The following is an 18,619-nucleotide window of genomic DNA, read 5'->3' as shown; positions in this document are numbered from 1 at the left end:
CTTGATCATTGAGACTTTTGAGTTTAATTACAACAGGTAACACTTACCTTCATCTCCCCTTACCCCTTAAACACACTAAATTTATCATGTCGCTTTATTCCGACCAGATTACATACACTTGCTCGGACCACAGGACCATGTAACTAATAATAATAATCAACAAATTCGCAGAATAGGCGAATGTAGTGAAGACTTACGTTGCTCCCAATCCAGATTTAAATCGGTTTAAAGCTCTACTTAAGTTAAAATAATAGAAAAGGACAAAAAAATATCTTTATGTCTACGTCAATTGGTGGTGTTAGTATATATGATGGACAACAAAACTTGATAGTTGCTAATACATGTAGCCTAATATCCCTTTGTGAATGAAAATCAGTGTATGCTACATGTCACTTTTAATTTGGAAAAGAATTATTGAAGTAGGTAGATACAAAATAATTGAATGGTCTCAATGCAAATAGCTTCTTATTATATTTGTGTCTGTAGATTAGGGACGAAAGATATTGGATGTATAAATAACAAAACAAACTTAAGAAGCTTGACATTTTGACACATGTGGGTGTGCCGATTCCTGAACAATTTTTGTTTTGTGTGTTTTCGAGTATAATGTTGGTGTTTTCAACACTAGACCACGTAGGCGGTCTCAGTATACATAAGACTTGAACACATCTTGAATGCTGAATGTCTGCTGTTCGATCAAAGGTTTCATAATTTTCATTTAGAATAAGGTCCCATACTTTTCTCCTTGACTTTGTGCGTGGCGTTTGCCCAAAGTACTGTGCGTTTGCTAGAGGATTTAAAGGGAAAATTGTGAAGGATCTTTTGGCACATTTTTTCAATTCTAAGCGCGATAGTGTGGTAACATTACACTTATCAATTATGACATTTCTTGGGTTTGAGAAATGGGAAACACCCCACTTGTTCTACATGTATCTCAACACAAATGAGTTCTGTCAGAGCTACGATAGCTATCGTAGCTCTGACGATCTGTGATAGGTTTAAGATAGTATTGAAACTTCAGATATATTTGTATGTAAATTGTTAAGACTAAGTTGTTTTGAAAATCTGGACCCAAAAGGTTTTCTGTAAAAGCAGCACCAGCCATTGTGTGAGCTCCCAGGAATCCTCCAAAGATGGCTTCACCAAATTTATTAGATATAATAAATTACATATACTACCAAAGTATGCTAGATCTATTCAGATTTTCTTTAGATGTTGACTCTAGCACACACAGGAAAGAAGTGAGGTTTTCCTGCCTTGCACGTGTACCAAATCACTGATGGAGGAAAACACAACTAATTAGAGTCAGCTGACGGTGAAGAGGACTTCTGCTGAAATTCTAAAAGATTTTTATAGTGTGATGACAGCCAAAATACAGGATTATTGCAATGATGTTATAGTGGTAGTATTCTTAGAATTATTGATTATGATATCTGTTGTTTGATGTTTCTGATGGGAAAGTTTTGGGACATTCAGATTGGGATTGGGCGGTTCTGTTTTTGCAGAACAAAAACTCCTTTACAGTTATTGACAGCGTTAGAAATTGGCACTAGTCCTGTAGTCCTTACCAAACTGCCCAATAGTAAAGTTATCCTAAGGACTAGTAGAAATTGGCCCATTTTAAGGGTTTTGCTATATGTTATCATTATAAGGACTAGTGGACAAAAACTGTTAGTTTCTAACCCTGATTGAGTTACCCTTTATCAGTTTATGAGAAAATGACGACAATTGAGTTCAGTGTTGCAATCTATCTGTCACATTAAATTTCAAATTTCATTCTCTTACTGAACGTCGAGTCACAGATTATTTCACTTATGCCATCACTGATTTGTGTGTTGCAGCATGTGTGTGACTGGGTGGCCAGCATGAGACTGTCCTGTGAGGTGGATGTCGTTAACAGACTGCTACCCTCGCACAATGTCCGTAAGGCCAAGAGAGGGTGTCATGCCCAGGTGTCTCTTGGGCGAAAGCCAGCTGCCAGTGCCTCTCGATCTGGCAGTCAACTGTTCCTTATGGTGTGTACTGCAAAAGACAGGAATGGTGCAAAGTATGTGGTAGGTGTCGCTCAAGTGTGAAAGGCATGGTGTTGTTTTATTAATTGGTTGAACTTTACAGGTCTGTTGGTTTCATATCCTGATACAACATAGTGCAAATGTCCTTCTATCTTCAGTACTTAAACTCACAACCCAATATGCAAACCATTACACTTTGGCGTAATAATTATGCTTCTCAGCCTACAATTACGCCATTGTGCTTGGTCTCCCCAATAACCCATTTTGACATTTTTGTCACAAATAATTTACATTCATAAAATATCACCGGTCCCATGGTCTATACAAATCAGTAGTGAAGTGTTTTTTGATGATTTGGGATATTTTTTTATATTTCATGTTTTTATGACTTGATGAAATGAGGGTGGTGCTCATTTCCGGAGTAGTAATCCAAAACCTTTAAATGTTTCTTTGAAAAATGTCTTGCTGAAACCTGCTATACAGATCAGGCTGATGGTGAACTGGTGCTTTTTGATGATTTGGGAATTGTAATTTTTTTATTTATTCTTTTCATGATGACAAGTTGGACTTCTACTGAAAACAAGGGAAGTGCTCGTTTCCAGAGCAGAACTCCAAAACCTTTAAATGTTTCTTTGAATATTTCTCAATGAAAGTTGCTAGGCAGATCAGTCTAGTGGTGCAATGATTTGGGTTTTGTATTTTTATATTCTTTCAGGACGACAAGTAGGACTTATACTAAAAAATGAGGGTAGTGGTTGTTTCCAGAGCAGAACTCCCAAACAGATGAATAGTTCTTTTTGGATCTTGCTAGGCAGATCAGTCTAGTGATGAACTGGTGCCTTTTGATGATTTGGGATTGTTTTTAAACTAGACAGCATAATTATTTTTTCCACATAACTTGGCATGTAGGCAAATAAGGCAGCATGCACTTTGCCCAGTCAGTTTGTTTAAATAATTCATTTGTAGAGAATATATATATGTGTATAAGGCTGGAACTGGAATGCCGTCCAATCACAAGATAATCTGGATATCTGAGAGGCAGTAACGTAAACATTGACGTCCCTTTATAATTTACATGATAGATACTATAGTTATGCAGAGAACGGAAAATTGTAATATAAGTACTATTCTTTCATCCTTAGCGAACTATTTCACTATTGCAGTGTCTCAATACGTATGTAGTCTTGTAGCTGTGTCATGTTGCTTCATTTGCCCCATCTCTATCAAGAACATGGGTACTATATGTGAAGCCCATTTCTTGTGTCCCCCACCGTGATATTGCTGGAATATCGCTCAAAGCGGCGTAAAACCATTCTCACTCACTCACTATCAAGGACATGTTGAACAAAGGTATCCAATGGGAATGAGTCAAAAGTTGGTGAAAGAATTTCCGAATTGCATATGTCATCTCCTGATTGTAGATTGATGGCTCTGAGTGTAGAGTAAAACACTGGTGCATCAAAATATACAAGTTTTCCCTTATCAAAATGTATCATATCCACAAAATAGTGTGCAAAACAGTTATTATGACACATATCATGACTGGAAAGGGTGTTCGGTTATCTTTCACATCATGACTTAAAGGTGTTAGTTACTAAGTGACTATTCACTTGCTTTGGTTTCCACAGATAAAGAATAATGTCAGTCAGGTGTTCGCAAAATTTGTGAGTGAAGGAAAAGCAACCATTCGATTCAAGGAACCAGAACAAGATCTGTGTTTAAGCAAGGTAGGTTCCTCTATGCAATATGCTTTTACACATCTTCCCGAGGCAAGGGGGGTAACTGACTTTAAAAGTCCTGTTTCCACCCTTGCTGAACTTGGCTGGAATTATGGAGTTATATTTTTACTAGACTAATAAGTCTATGCATAGTCCAATCAAAATCCCTATCACAAATCATCTGGTTCGTAAACAACATATCAACCGCCGTTGCGAATTTGTTTGACAGCTGGATTTGCGGAGCATGTGTACCGTCAATTGGGCATTGACAGATATTTTCCAAATCTTTAATGTTTTTTAATCAAGGTGCTCAAGTGATTTAATGCACTTCGCCAGGTAAACTCCGCTTTATTATAATAAAGAGCTATATTATGGTTTGAAATCGTCTTGACTGGGCACCGCCATTTAGTTTAAAGCAAGTGCATGAAATATGAGAGGTGAAATCTGGTTGGTCAGTAGTGGGGACTTAACTCATAATAGTAACTGGTCACACTACAATCAAGCCCAGAAATTCTTGCCTAGTTCAGCAAGGGTGAAAAGTTAACTCCCTTGTCTCGGGAAGATGGCTTTTACATGAATTAATAAACATTTTCTCAAACCTCAATCACTTTTGGACGGTGGGGTAGCCTTGTGTTTAAGACATCCGCTGAAGCTGGCAAAGGCACAGATTCAATTCCCAACAGAGTACAGTGTGTGAAGCCCATGTCTGGTGTCCTCTGCTGTGATCTTATACTGCAAATTGCAATATTGCTCTACTCATCATCACTCTCAACACAACACATGTGATTTTGTTCCTGATACACAGTGATGGTACTTCCTTCCATCATTAACGTTATGTTAATCAAACAATAATGACAACTATAAAAAGACAATACACATCCATCTCTAGATGTGAAGTGGTTATGCTGTGCATGTTGGAAAATTAGTGTTCTAAGAATTATATGATAAAATGCTGTCTAATCATAGTTATCTACACTTTTCCACCAATAGTATTCGGAAAACAAACATGGCAACCATCAAATGGCTCTTCAATGCGCCAAATCATTTGTTGAATAAAATAAACTTTTACGTTTAATATAAATGGTGCAGCAGATTCTCAGCATGATTATTTGTAAATAATGTTTAAACTTGTTGAAAGCTTGCAGTTTAGCATTACATGTGTGTTACAGGCTGACCCCTTACAACTGAAGAGTTTGTTGTCCCTGGTGCGAGCAGGTGCCCAGGGCCAGGATCTAGACAGAGTCACCTTGTCCTCACTTGCACCAGCGTCCACTAAGCAGGTGGAGAAACCAAGGACAGAGCTGACTGTGACGTCCAGGAAGGAGTACCCAGTGACCAGCCGATTCCCAGCCAGCCTGGAGGTGCTCACTGTCCACTCCTGTGGCATGAAGCGCCTCGACCCCCGCATCTTGCATCTGTCCAGAATACACACACTTGACCTGAGTCTGAATGCTCTCACATCCCTCCCCGATGACTGGGGTAGACTCAGCTGTGTGAGCACGCTCATCCTCACTGACAACCAACTGTCGGAGATACCCTCTGCTCTGTGGAAGAGCCAGTTGTGCGAGACCATTGCCGTGTTGGATGTTCGTAACAACCATATAGCAACCATTCCCCTTCAGATATGTGAACTCCACAAACTGGCCTGTCTCAGACTTGATAACAATGGTTTTGATTCACTGCCACCGACTATTGGCAAGCTTACCAACTTGAAAGAACTGGCCGTTGCGCAAAATAAGATAAAGGTCCTTCCAGCAGGATTTGCCCAACTCCGACTTGAAAATCTGGATGTGTCAGACAATCCATTTGACCTGAGTGTGGAAGGTGTGACAGGAGAAGAGCGACTTGTGTTCCCCACCTTGATGGAGTGTGTGGCCAGAGCCATCAGAAAATACAGGTTTGCCACACAGCTTTGTCTTCAGCTCAACCAATAGATATAGGATTTTGTTAAGGTTGTCATGTCCCTACCATTCCAGCCATTTGAATTTTGTTTTGTTTTATAGATGACTTATGTATTCCTTTGTCTTTGAGGAGACATTAGAACATGTGAATTATCAATAGATATTATTGAGATCTAGCTGTTCCCTTTTTTTCGTTGAAAATGGGGGCGGTCGGGTAGCCTACTGGTTCAAGCGTTCGCTTGTCACGCTGAAGACCCGGGTTTAGTTCCCGACATGGGTACAATGTGTGAAGCCCATTTCTGATGTCCCCTGCCGTGATGTTGCTGGAATATTGCTAAAAGCGGCGTAAAACCATACTCACTCAATCACTTACTCGTTGAAAATGAATTGTTGGAAATTTGGATTAAAAAAGTTCTTCGTGAAAGGCATGTCACATTAGATAGACAATAATACTCATACATATAAGTAAGTTCAATGTCGCATGTGGAAAAGTGAAACATGCCTCAGACTTGTTTCTGGATGATGACTTTCACAATATCGGAAGAGGTATTATTCAACCTGAAGCCATTATAAACTTTCTTGTTATGGTAACTGGATGCATAGGACTTTCACCAGAGGCAATGATATCACACTGGAAATGCATGCATATATATTGTAAAACGTTTTTATTTGGCATACACTTGGGGGACATTGGTCCAACAATTGTTTTTGTTTTCAGCATGTGAGCAGGTTGCCATTAAGGCATTGCCTTATGTTACTCATAACAGGTGTTCTGAAAATTAACACATCGAGATGTTTAAGCAATCGCTAATAATGTGTTGAAAATAAGTTGAGTATAATGGACTGCTGTTTCAGGATCCCCTACACTGAAGAAGACTTGTTCCCCCAACTGTTCCACTACCTGGCTGCAGCCCGCCAGTGCTGGTGTGGCAACTTCTGTTTCACCTGCAGTGCTCGTTACTTCAGTCATGTCAGTCTGCGTCACTTAGTGAGCAACAGTTACAGTGCTAGCCCAGGAATCACTACTGCTCCAATAGAGGGCTTTCTCTGTTCCCAACATTGTCTGACACGCTTCAAGAACAACCCAAGGGCATACTGGAGGAATTGAAATTAACATTTACATATATTATTCGTCAATGTCAAGATGCTGCTAAGATGCTTCTATCAATATTGTCATTGAAACCTTCATATTTGGTGAGTTGTCAGGCAACATCAGTGAAAGATTTGTTAAACCTCATCATGAAAACCAGAGGTTTTTTTAAAAGGACAAACAGATTGCAATTCAAGGTTGTTCAATATTGGCACTCACCTTCAGCATTGTAGGAATTTTTTTTCTTACAGCAAAATCACAAAAGGGACACAAGCTATAAATAAACTAAAGACTTCCAAAATATTTGTCTTCGCTTCTTTGTTGGAATAATTCAGTTCAAATTTGACACGCAGTGGCTGTGGCCTAAGCATGCTTAGCAGCAGTCTTGTTTTCGGAACCTGGATGTTGGTTTTGTTAAACCTTCTCTGATTGGACTCCACCCGTGAAAATCCAGGCTAGAATATGTCTTCAACATGCTTGCTGTAAAGGCGACTATGCTTGTCTTAATAAGAGGCGACTAATGAGATCAGGTGGGCAGGCTCTCTGACTTAGTTTATTTATGTCATTGTATCCCAATAACATGGAACGATGCTCATGATGTCAATCACTGGATTGTTTGGTCCAGACTCAATTATTTACAGACCACCATCATATTGCTGGAATATTGCTGAGTATGGTGTTAAACAATGAACGAACAAACAAACAAATCTGATTAGACTCGCAATATGTGGGCTAGACCTCTCCTAAGCATGTCTGCTTTAGCACAATAAAGATGGCTTGAAAGGGCAAGGGTGAAAACTATCCTTCGATATTGGCTCGTAGGCACTCATGCCTTGGGGAAGACATTTGGAGATATGAAGGCTAGAATGCAACTGCAAATACCCTACCATTGTGATTAAGCTGTATACTCATCTTCTACTGCCCAATGCTTCAGTACCTGGTGGGAAACCTCACTTCTTTCTTGCAGTCAATCATGAACCTATGGTTGGACAGGTTGTTAGGATTACTTCTGATGCAGTATTCTTGTAACAATAATAACTATTATTTGATAATTCCTGTATCGAGGGCATAGTAGATTGCTCTCATCTCGAAGCAATTGATATGAAGATCCCTCTCGTGAGACTCCACTGAACTGTCAGACCACCCATGTGATCATGCACAGGGTCTTTAGGTACTGATCCTCTGGAGAACATAAGATTCCCTTTTGGAGCTGGAATCTGGCTTGGACTTGGTCATATGAACTAGGATGCCAAGATATGGCAGTAGTCAGATCAGTAAAGGCGTATGCTCCTGGAGAATGATTCCTGTCCAGATAGGCTGATAGGAAAGCAACTATGTACCCATTTGGGCGAACTGGGTGGAAATGTTCAAACCTGTGTTATCGGGGCTGTGATCTGCCGGAACACCCAAGGAGCAATCAAACAGAAGATCTCGAACTTCGTAGCTGCATCCATTTACTGCAATCTGGGTAATTCCACGTTCCAGGAGAAATAGTTTAGTTGAGAAAAGCGTACTGAAGATTCAAGCTAATCAACCAGTCTCCCATCCTGAGTACAGTTCGCCGCTTCCTTCCTCGCATATTCCATCTGGAACGTGGTAACACGAATTAGAAATGTTTTGTCGACAACTTTTAGATCTATAACCAAAAGCATGCCTGTTGTGTTCTTTGGTACTATATAGACTTGGGTTAATAGAAGCCCTTGCTGAAGTGTTCTTATTTCTATAAAAATGCAATAAAGGAGTTAACAGTTTCCATATCTGATTTGAGTTAAAAATTTACATAGCAATATTGTAGCCATAATTACAGCGATGATGCAATAATAATTAATATAAAATATGTCGACTAAGGACAGTAAAACAACATTATCGCGGTGTGGTATTTAAAACTCATAATATCATCTCATTCCGGCCTTACGTCCTACCCAAAAAGGTAGAACAACCTACCAAGCTGTTGCTTCAACATGTTGCCTATGAGGAGTACAAAAGCAGAATTCCACACTCTTCCCCTCCCCTCATACAATAGGTATTATCATATCTCTATGTCAAAATTATAAGATCTGATTGGTTCACGTGATCTTGATAAAATACTATAAACCCCGCCTTGGAGGGAAAAACAATCCTCAGCGGGAAAATATATCCCTTATACCCCGCCATGAACAAGACAGGATGCACGTGGATGTCGGAGCGGGATAATAAATACCTTATACTCCACTTCGAAGTAAAAAGCTGCACGAATTTGTTTTGATTCTTTTACAACATGTCGGTAAGATAAATTTCTTGTATAACAGTATCACGATGCGTACATGTGCTTTTATGCGTCTAGGTTTTATACCACTCACCGTACCCATCGCGATACTCCTATAACTTGTTATATAATTACCGAGATGGAAGTGTCACTAAATGGACCCCCTGCACACAACATATAAGACTCGGGCTGCTGTCTATCAATAAGAGAGACTACAAGACCACCAATTCTCCTTTCCCTCTACTGACCCGTGAAGATCCGGGGAAGAATTGGTCATCAGCAACCCATGCTTGCTCTAAAAGGCGACTATTCTTGTCGTAAGAGGCGACCAACGGGATCGGGTGGTCAGGCTCGATAACTTGGTTGATGTATGTCATCGATGCCAATTACCATGATCGATGCTTATGTCAATCACTGGATTGCCACGTCCAGACTCGATTATTTACAGACCGCCGTCATATAGCCGGAATATTGCTGAGTGCGGCGTTAAACAACAAACAAGCAAACAACCAAACTTTCCCTCTACTTCCTACCATTGACAAAGATTACTACGATCTTGTCCACAAACCCAATACCAGGATGCACGTAGAGATGGCTAGAACTAAAGATCTAGACGACTTCAACAAACATGTTTATCATCGGCTCTTTCATCAGCTGGATTGCTACAGCCAGAGACCATATAATAGACCTATTATATGGTCTCTGCTACAGCCAATAGAGACGTCATCCCATAGCGCAAGTCTACCCTAGACACCGTGGTAGACACCAAAATATCAACATTTTCATGAATAGTGTAGAAAATAGTTATTGGTGTTATTCGTTATAGTTACCCCTCCCGTTTGCGAGTCAACACGAGGTACGTTTACATACATCTTCTGCCGTAACAATCGTTATATCAAGAGTCTAGAAGAGTCAGAAGAGAAATGTCAACCGCCGTGTGATGTCCAGTCGAAACACATTTAGACATTAAATATTTGATTATCTGAATATTTCATCACTTTGCGTTGATAAATATGGCAGCAAGCAAGAGTCGAGTCAGGATCGTAGACATGTACATATTTGAACGGACATTTTAAAGTTCTTGCTTGGTGTTGATGTCATTGTGTAAGCATTGCAGAGCAGGATGTACCAACTACCAAAACTGTTTAAACGGTTTTTGAGGTTTAGAGAGAGGAGACGGTGGAGAGTGCCCACTGCTAATGTTAAAATCTATTTAAAATTATTCGAACTCACATTCTCGTTTCATTTAACAAACACATAAGCTTTATCATAATGTTTATTAGCGTAATTGTATTGAGCTAAGAAAATGAAGACTGGATATTCTCTGTTATTTATGTGCAAGTGAAAGGCAGCTGCATGCTGGTAATTGTGATCTAGAAGAAACGTAATATTATTGTGGTGATATCAGGTTACAATTTCAAAGAAGACAGCTTTCTCAATGCTGCCGCGTGTTGAAATGTTGAAGAAGTTGTCAATTGGATTGAACCCCCTAGAAGTGTCCCTAAACTCTGCAGGAGCATTCTTCCTCCTGTTATACTTTGGAACATCCTGGATGACCTAGACTTTGTCCAGGCTTCCAACACCGACAAGGCAGCTATTGTGCTTCCACCTACAGAAGATGCTTTCACATGTTGAGAGCCATGTTTCAGACGACAATATGGCTGCAGATACCTTACTCATATCATCTGCAGTGACAGATCACGTTGACACTTCAAAGTAAGTCAATATGATCAGCAATTATAGTATATAACATCGGCGATAGTTATCTTATATATTACAATAACATGATACACACATTCCGAAGTGAAGACGAAATATTGTCTTTTTCTTGTATTGGTGGCCATCTTGGAAGCCATTTTTCTCCACCAAACATCAAATTTCCCAACTTATATATGTAAGATACTTACACGATTTATGTGTTCAAATGAAACAAGTTAGTTGGTGTACAAGAATGTTTGTGTTGTCATAGTATTTTATTTTAAATATAATTTTTTAAATATAATTTTTTAACAGGATGGGTGGTGTGTGTGCGCGTGCGTGCGTGCATTCAGGCAGATTTTGAGATATCAAACGACATGATTGTCAATTATGCGTTACATTATCTTCACTTTTCTGATAACTTGAAAATGAAAATTCATGTTTTCGACACATTTTGACTCATAACTAGATTTAAACAATTTTGTTTATTGTTTATTTATTCTATTGTAGGTTTCCCAAGTCAGCACACTGATTTTTGTGATATAATGAACATTTTAATATGTAAACTAGCTTTTTTTAAAACAAATTTTGTCTCCAAAAAGAAGCAGCCCCTCACACAGCATGGCAGACATAGCGACAGAGGCATCCCCAGAGCCAGTCCCCATCGCACTCGACTCATCAAAAGTTCAACACATCAATCCAAATCCTGTCGACCTTGCCTGTCTCACGAATATCAATTCAAGACTACAGATATTTAACACAACGGCTACTCCGGGTCCTGTCGGAGGTCTTCTGATGCAGTTCGCAAAAACTTGGGAAGCCATCACGGATGACGCCTAGCTGCTCAAAGTTGTATGGAAAAGGTACAAGCTCCATTTCCGCCAGGAAAACCGAACGTATGTTGTTCAGTTTAAAGTCTGAATGTGGTAATGTAAACAGAAGCTACCTCCGATCCAGAAGCGACATCCTAAAAAACCTCAGAACCGGAGGTGACGTAGATACGTCAAAATATCACAAAAAGGCAACAAAACTGACATCATTGAAAGGGAAGTGACATCATAAAATGCCAATACAAGATCTGGAACAAAATATCAGGCAATATACTGAGATCTGGAACAAAATATCAGGCGGTGTGTGTGTGTGTGTTTCACTAATGCAAACTATCAAGGAATACTTTAGATGGCTCTGGGGTATACTGGCTGTGATGTAATTGAGGTAGGGTATTCGAAGGAATTATCTAAGGATAGTCATCATTATAAAATGTACATTGTTTTAAGAGTTAATTTTGTTCTAATCTTTTTCTAACTGGTGATGATACTCCCATTTTATCTAAAATACTGTATTAGTTGAATGAAACATTTATTTTCAAACATGAGATCTGATATTCAGGACATTTTAAGCCTTTTTAATAGTCATTATGCCCTTTAAAAAACTACTCTAAATAAAGCTAAATTAAGTAATGTATCATAAAGGGAGATAGTTGTATCATGACATCCCTATCATTGTAGTGCCATCCTTGATGCCAGAGACCTGAAATCGTGTGGATTGTGAACCTGAGGAGGATCCAATCCTGTATGTTGCTTTGCTTGCAGGATTGTCACCCTGAGCCATGATGGTGATGCTGGAGTTTTGAGGCACTTTGTATGGTCTTCCAACTCTGGTGTTGTGCTGCTATTCCTGGACCAGGAGGTTGTTAGAACTCAACTGATGGCCACAATGCAAGTCCCTATGGTACCAGTCCATAGAGACTTGCTTTGCAGCTATCAATTCTGACTACTTGTAGTTGTCTTCAAAATACAAGAACAATGCAAAGAAAATCCTTTAAAATTAATTTATTGACATTTTAGCCTTTTGTTTATTTACATGCTGTACAGACTTTACAATTTGTACAGGAAGGTGTTACATGAAAGAAAGGATGGACTCTCATCTGTGTGTACAATCATCAGGTCTTCCAAGTGCAGAGACATGCTTGATCATACAACACTACATCACATCAACAACATCCACATCTCAACTACACAATCCATGTATATAATAAAGCTGAAGTAGCCCAAACATTTCTTACAATATGTCAAATTTTCATCAGTGAATGGTGCAATTAATCCCAAGTAAAGTGAATGGAGGAGAAAAGCAGATTTATGTTTATTAGTAAATGTATTACCACCTGTAAATATGAAACAGAACATGCCTGAGGTGATATCAATAATAAGACAGACATAATACATGTTGCTACGAAAAAAATCAATGTATCTTTAGAATTCATGTCATGACGCAGAACTGATATACTTAAGATGGTAGCATATGCATCTTAATTGTTCATTTGGTGTTGGACATGTCGTAGGGTATCTGATGACAGACATGAACTAGGTTTGCATTTGCTTGCAAAAATGGATACATCTCCGTCACCTACATTTCCTCAAAGCTTCAAATATTAATGTACCACCATGTACTTCCAGTTCAAACATTACTTAATCATGACAACCTCTTAAGATCCAACAATTATCTGAGTCTAAGGATTGTGCAACAGTAACTGGTAATAAAAGTTACAACCATGTTTCACGATAACCTTAAAGATGGCCTTTGATAGACACAGCACATGAGATGTGGTAAGATTTGGAAAAACACGAAAACAGTTTATTCCTGTAACAATGATATCCCCATGTTTCACAAAAAGCTGACTTTGACTGTGACATAAACCTTTCATGTAGTTGGATTTTGGAAGAAACATGTAAATATACAGTTCCTTTACTGTAGAGGTAACCATGCCTCAGGAACTGACAAACAGCTGATCTTCACCACAACCTTATCAAAACAGGGCCCCATCCAAGGTATATACGAAGCTTGATGTTAATTACATTAAAACTTCTTGTGAGGTTTTATAGCGCATGACGAGTGCCAAAAGAATTCCCCAGGACTATTTGGAAAAAGGCTAAGGAAGAATAATCTTTGATGTTAACTTTGTGTAGTCATCATTTACAAAATCACTGGTGGCAGTCAAATTCCAATAACAACTATAAGCAGTCCAGTGTCACAGGGTGATAATTAGAATATATATGAATATCTATGGCTCATGAACTTGTTACCCACTGAAAAGACATTTCCGGCATTTATTTAATTCCGTACAGTTCTACATCGTCCAGTTGCCGCTACCACTATCCTTCTATTGTTTCTTCACTATGATATTCAGGTTGGCTTTAATTTGGATGTCTCAGCAAATTGAAGAGTCATCTGTTGAGATAGCATGTGGGGTGGCATAGTACAGTAACAACACATTGTCAACATGGTATGTACACTCAACCCTCATGAGAGGGGCTGAGAAATGAACACATGAACACAGTAGAAATAAGAGAAAAGAATATCAAGCTGCCATTCTGTATCACGTTAACAAATGCGGTTTGATATTTAACATTTGTTTGAAGGATACAATAAATGTACAAAGTATATACTTAGATCAAAATCATTCAATTCTATCATTCACACATAATATAGTAACAACTATACACTTGACATATTTGTCCCTTACTAAATGCACACACACATTATTTACATTCTTGGTCATGTTTAACAGTATGTTATCAAATTTAACAACAAATCCAAATAATAGTCTAAAAAAGCACATACAACCACACTAATTAGGATAACCCTGAGCTATAAAAGCAGAAACTGTTACATTTCTGTTAAACAGTTCCAAACATTTTCAGTACATTCATTGTTAGTTGTTAAAGTTACAGAATGGTTGTGAAAAGAAAGTTTTTTATGCCTTTAGGACTCATTTGTTACAACCACAGAGCCAGCAGTAGTTACTGTAGCAAGTGTTTTTCCCTGATATTGTCTCTATACCTGTGTGGAATCAAGCACATATCACAGCCATAAGATATGTTCCAGACCAGATATATACAGCCTTGACTTGAGTTTTGGCACATATTGTATGAGGGCGATGCTAGCAGCCTGCCGTGGATCCCGCAGCACTGGGGCCGTTGCTGGTGCGGTGAAGGCAGAGCCAGCAGATGGGTCCGGGCTCTGGTGGTCCACTGCTGGGTCCTGGTTACTGGTATGACAGTGTTGCTAGCAGTCTGGTATCTCCATGGCAATGCCAAGTGGATCCAGCAGCATGGAGGCCGTTGCTGGTGCAGTGAAGGCAGAGCCAGCAGTTGGCTCTGGTTACTGGTATGACAGTGTTGCTAGCAGTCTGGTATCTCCATGCCAATGCCAAATGGATCCAGCAGCATGGAGGCCGTTGCCGGTGCAGTGAAGGCAGAGCCAGCACTTGGGCCCTGGGCTCTGGTTACTGGTATGAAGGTGTTGCTAGCAGTCTGGTATCTCCGTGCCAATGCCGAGGGGATCCAGCAGCATGGAGGCCGTTGCTGGTGCGCTGAAAGCAGAACCAGCAGATTGGCCCGGGCTCTGGTGGTCCACTGCTGGGCCCTGGTTACTGGATGCTGCTGCGGCTGCTGCTGCCATGTCTGTGGAGTAGTGCTTGCCCTGTGGGTCAATACACTCTTCATCTTCATCTTCAAATTCACTTGGAGGTTTCATTTTTGCCAACTCTTCTCGAAGCTGATTGTAGTGTCTCTGCATAAATCAAGCAATGTAAAAACATGTCAGTATTTATAATCAAACGTAAATCCATAATTACTGATCGAGAAACTTTCAGTGTCTAAATCTAAGAGGGCTCCTAGGGTCCTTGAGGTTTGCTTTAAATTATTGAAAACAAGGGACACCTTAATTCTGAACCATAGCATGAGGTGACTTGAGTTTATGGTCTATTTCCAACACTATCAACAACAAAAGAAATTAACAAATAAAAGTACCCTATTTTCTTGAGTATAGTGCGCACGCCTCTCTAGGGGTTGCAGTATTTGGGGAAAATGATTTTTCACTGAGGTTAGAAAATCAAGAATGAACCCTACACTCACACCAACCATCACACACATGCAATATTTCGGGATTGTTGGAGCTAGACTTTGGTTGCAAAAGATTTCTATCTCTGGCAGTCAATTTTCAAAGCTGATCTTCTGACAACCTGTCATAAGATTTCTATTCCATGATCCCCTGATTTTGTTTGGAGAGTAAAAGTTGAGCCTCAATAGAAACTACATAAGAAACAAACATTTGAAATGGCCAAAAATATTTTTTACATACTGTACTTTGGATATCTCTTGAACAAATTCAGGTGTCAGCATTGGTAGGAACAAGATTTTTTTTAGAATACCAAATTTCAGCTTCAGTGGTCCAATGTTTTCTAATGAAAAGATGTTTACAGATGCCAGTGCTGACTGACAAGCAAATCATGACATAAGCTCACAGGATTTGTCAGGTGAACACAAAATCTTTGGCTATAGGCACCTACCTTAAGAGCCAGAGTGTTGTGAGCAATGGATCTGCCTGTCCTCTTGTCACTACTGTAGGCCTCCATCTCAGTGATCCAGTCCTCACATTGCTTCAGCACTTCATGTCTCTTCAGCCAAAAATGACGTTGGATCACCTGCAACAGGTTACATATCACTTAATATTTCTAAAGGAATAGTCCTTGAGTACCTTCTTTGTTGTTAAACTTGTCAAAAGACTGTTTAAATAAACATTTTGCAAATATTAGTATTAAAGCAGCCCCTTGAAAGGAGGGATGCTTGATGTTTTTGCTTAAAATTTGAGCTCCACTGCCACCACAATTAATTTTCTCAACCACACACTTATGACACATGTGAGAGATTTCATACCTAATATACATCCATCATATCATTGAGAACTTTTCTCACATATCACTGGATGATATTGAAGGTAACCATCACTCATAAACAAAGCATAAGAAAACCCAGAGGACATCCATACCATAGGCAGAGGCATTGGACTTTCTGTTTCTAAGTTGTATTGCATTGGTCATGTGAGAGGTCCAGTGTCACCATTATATTAACCGATACAGCTGCCTATATAAACACATCAAATAAAAAATCTTTTGTCATGAATCAATGCTTACATACCATTGACCATATGTGGGTGGGGAATGTATGTAAGACGTTATTTGATGAACCTAGTCATGGTCATGGAAAATTAATCTGTGAAAGTAGAATGGTATGTCATCTAATTGATGTTTCTAGTTTATACAACAGATTATGACATATTGCCATTCTTACATCTCTAAAACATGGTGGAGAGTTGCGGAGCATCTCAAGCATTGCCCATTTGACTGTGGCCTGTCTGATGTTGGCATCATACTCTCTTGAACTGGCTGTGCCTGAAGGTGTTCCTCGAGATCTTTCATATCCTGGTTCATTGAAATATGGCTCATTCACCAGAATCAATGACTGGATAGACACAAGTACCTGAAAACACATGATGAAACCCTTAGCCTTGTTGGTGTCGACACATAATTCCCTAAAAAACACTACAATAGAGCACTATATAAGTAGAATATTCTATATAACAGAGGGATGTTCAAAATGCCAAGCTCCATCAACACAATTCCTGTGTTCCAATAGTTGTCAACATGCTTGTGATCAAAATGATGTACTAAGAACTCATTGTGCCCCAGATTCCACAGTATGGCTTACCTGCAGGAAGCTTGAAGTCTGAGAGTTCCACTTTTCCTCTGGTCGGCCATGCCATGTGTTCAACACACTCAGGCAAACCTTAAAAGAAATCAGGCAATTGTGTTTTATCAGCTCATATTCAGGTATTCCAGTCATACAGAAAGATTGAGCTCTACTAATAAATACAATACACCACGAAGCCTCTTTAGGCACATATACAGACCCTAAAAATGTAGTTCCATGGCACAAAGATTGCCTGTTTAAAACTAGAAAGGTGTTTGAAGCCACTTGCAAAAACAGAAGCAGTTCTATCACTGCCTTTCCTGGAAGGCACCAGAAATCATTACACACCATCAGTGAGATACCATCACCTTAGGTTTGGGGAAATGCATGCCAACAAAACCTTAATTAATTCATCCCAAGCTAACATTGAGGAACCTGAATGCACTTCCACTCTTAAGCCTAATGACATCATTTCTGGCTTGGTAAACACATGTCTAATGCAGTACATTTTTTAAACTAGCAAATCTTGATAAAAATCAGATTACTTCAGTAGCTAAGAATTGGATATATTAGCATATCTTACATGTAATCAAAAATACAACTACATTCTAGGAACTGCCAAACAATATCATCAGGTTAGAGTGAGGAACATGGAATGAAGATACTTTTAGCACACTGGCTGATGGCAAGAGCATGTGTTCAAATAATCTAATCAACCTTTTTCAATAAATATAGTTCAGTTTATGGCGTATTTCTGTACACCAGTAGTTCTGGCTTCTGGCATATAAATACCTACCTTGCCATCATTGTATAAGTTGGGGTTGAAGCGTATGGTGTGGTTCCCCGTTGTTTCGAGGTTTATGTATGGAGGAGAGTTAGGATAATCTTGTGGAAAGTAGACATCAAACTCAAAACATCCATTAGTATATGGAGTATCTGAAGGACCAGTTATCAGTACCTGAAATGCAAACATGATTCACAAAATCACTGAGCAGTATTGCCATTATTGTAGAAATTAAAAAGAAATACAATTACAGATATTTTTTACAGCCTTCATATGAAATCACTGATGCTGCCTACCTTCATGATGTCAAGTCTTTCCTCATCACAGCGGACAAAAACACTGCTGCTGGCTGACAAGGGTAGGGAAGTGGATAGAGTGACTGCTTCTTGTGCAAGACGCCGAGTTCTAGATGCACTGTTAATTTCTCCAGCTGCCTTCACATTTGACTCAAAGTGATGAGGAACCAAAAATTTCAGTCCCCCGCCTTCTTCAGTAACCATTTCAAAGGTATCTGAATCATAAAAATTTCATCAAGAAAATAGTACAGTCAAAGGTTGTACTGAAGAGAATTTATGGATGTCAACTTTCGGAGTATATGCTTACTCCTTCATCAGGTGAAATTCATCACGTTCCTCATAATA

The 18,619-nt window shown here is 39.2% G+C and overlaps 2 protein-coding genes across 4 annotated transcripts in view; one reads left to right on the top strand and one right to left on the bottom strand.

Annotated features, from left to right (window-relative positions):
• LOC139443989 (leucine-rich repeat protein 1-like) lies at positions 1–6,948 on the top strand. Its single transcript, XM_071224889.1, has 5 exons — positions 1–36; positions 1,842–2,054; positions 3,641–3,739; positions 4,900–5,627; positions 6,487–6,948. The coding sequence occupies exons 2-5, from the start codon at positions 1,866–1,868 to the stop codon at positions 6,737–6,739; spliced, it is 1,269 nt and encodes a 422-aa protein (XP_071080990.1). The 5' UTR covers positions 1–36; positions 1,842–1,865; the 3' UTR covers positions 6,740–6,948.
• A 5,536-nt stretch (positions 6,949–12,484) lies between these two features.
• Positions 12,485–18,619, bottom strand: part of LOC139442388 (dual E2 ubiquitin-conjugating enzyme/E3 ubiquitin-protein ligase BIRC6-like) — a 77,952-nt gene continuing 71,817 nt past the window's right edge. For all 3 annotated transcript variants that reach the window (XM_071223191.1, XM_071223192.1, XM_071223193.1), the window contains exons 54-59: positions 18,275–18,489; positions 17,991–18,152; positions 17,213–17,290; positions 16,796–16,984; positions 16,015–16,149; positions 12,485–15,236 (exon numbers count right to left, since the gene is read on the bottom strand). In XM_071223191.1, coding sequence (XP_071079292.1) covers positions 14,970–15,236; positions 16,015–16,149; positions 16,796–16,984; positions 17,213–17,290; positions 17,991–18,152; positions 18,275–18,489 — 1,046 coding nt within the window. In that variant the 3' untranslated portion in view covers positions 12,485–14,969. The remainder of the gene's footprint in view (positions 15,237–16,014; positions 16,150–16,795; positions 16,985–17,212; positions 17,291–17,990; positions 18,153–18,274; positions 18,490–18,619) is intronic.

Source organism: Haliotis cracherodii, unplaced genomic scaffold, assembly GCF_022045235.1.
Source record: "Haliotis cracherodii isolate W230 unplaced genomic scaffold, xgHalCrac1.p SCAF_5, whole genome shotgun sequence".
NCBI lineage: Eukaryota > Metazoa > Mollusca > Gastropoda > Lepetellida > Haliotidae > Haliotis > Haliotis cracherodii.
The sequence above is the reverse complement of the archived record's forward strand: the minus strand, read 5'-3'. Positions and strand labels throughout refer to the sequence as shown.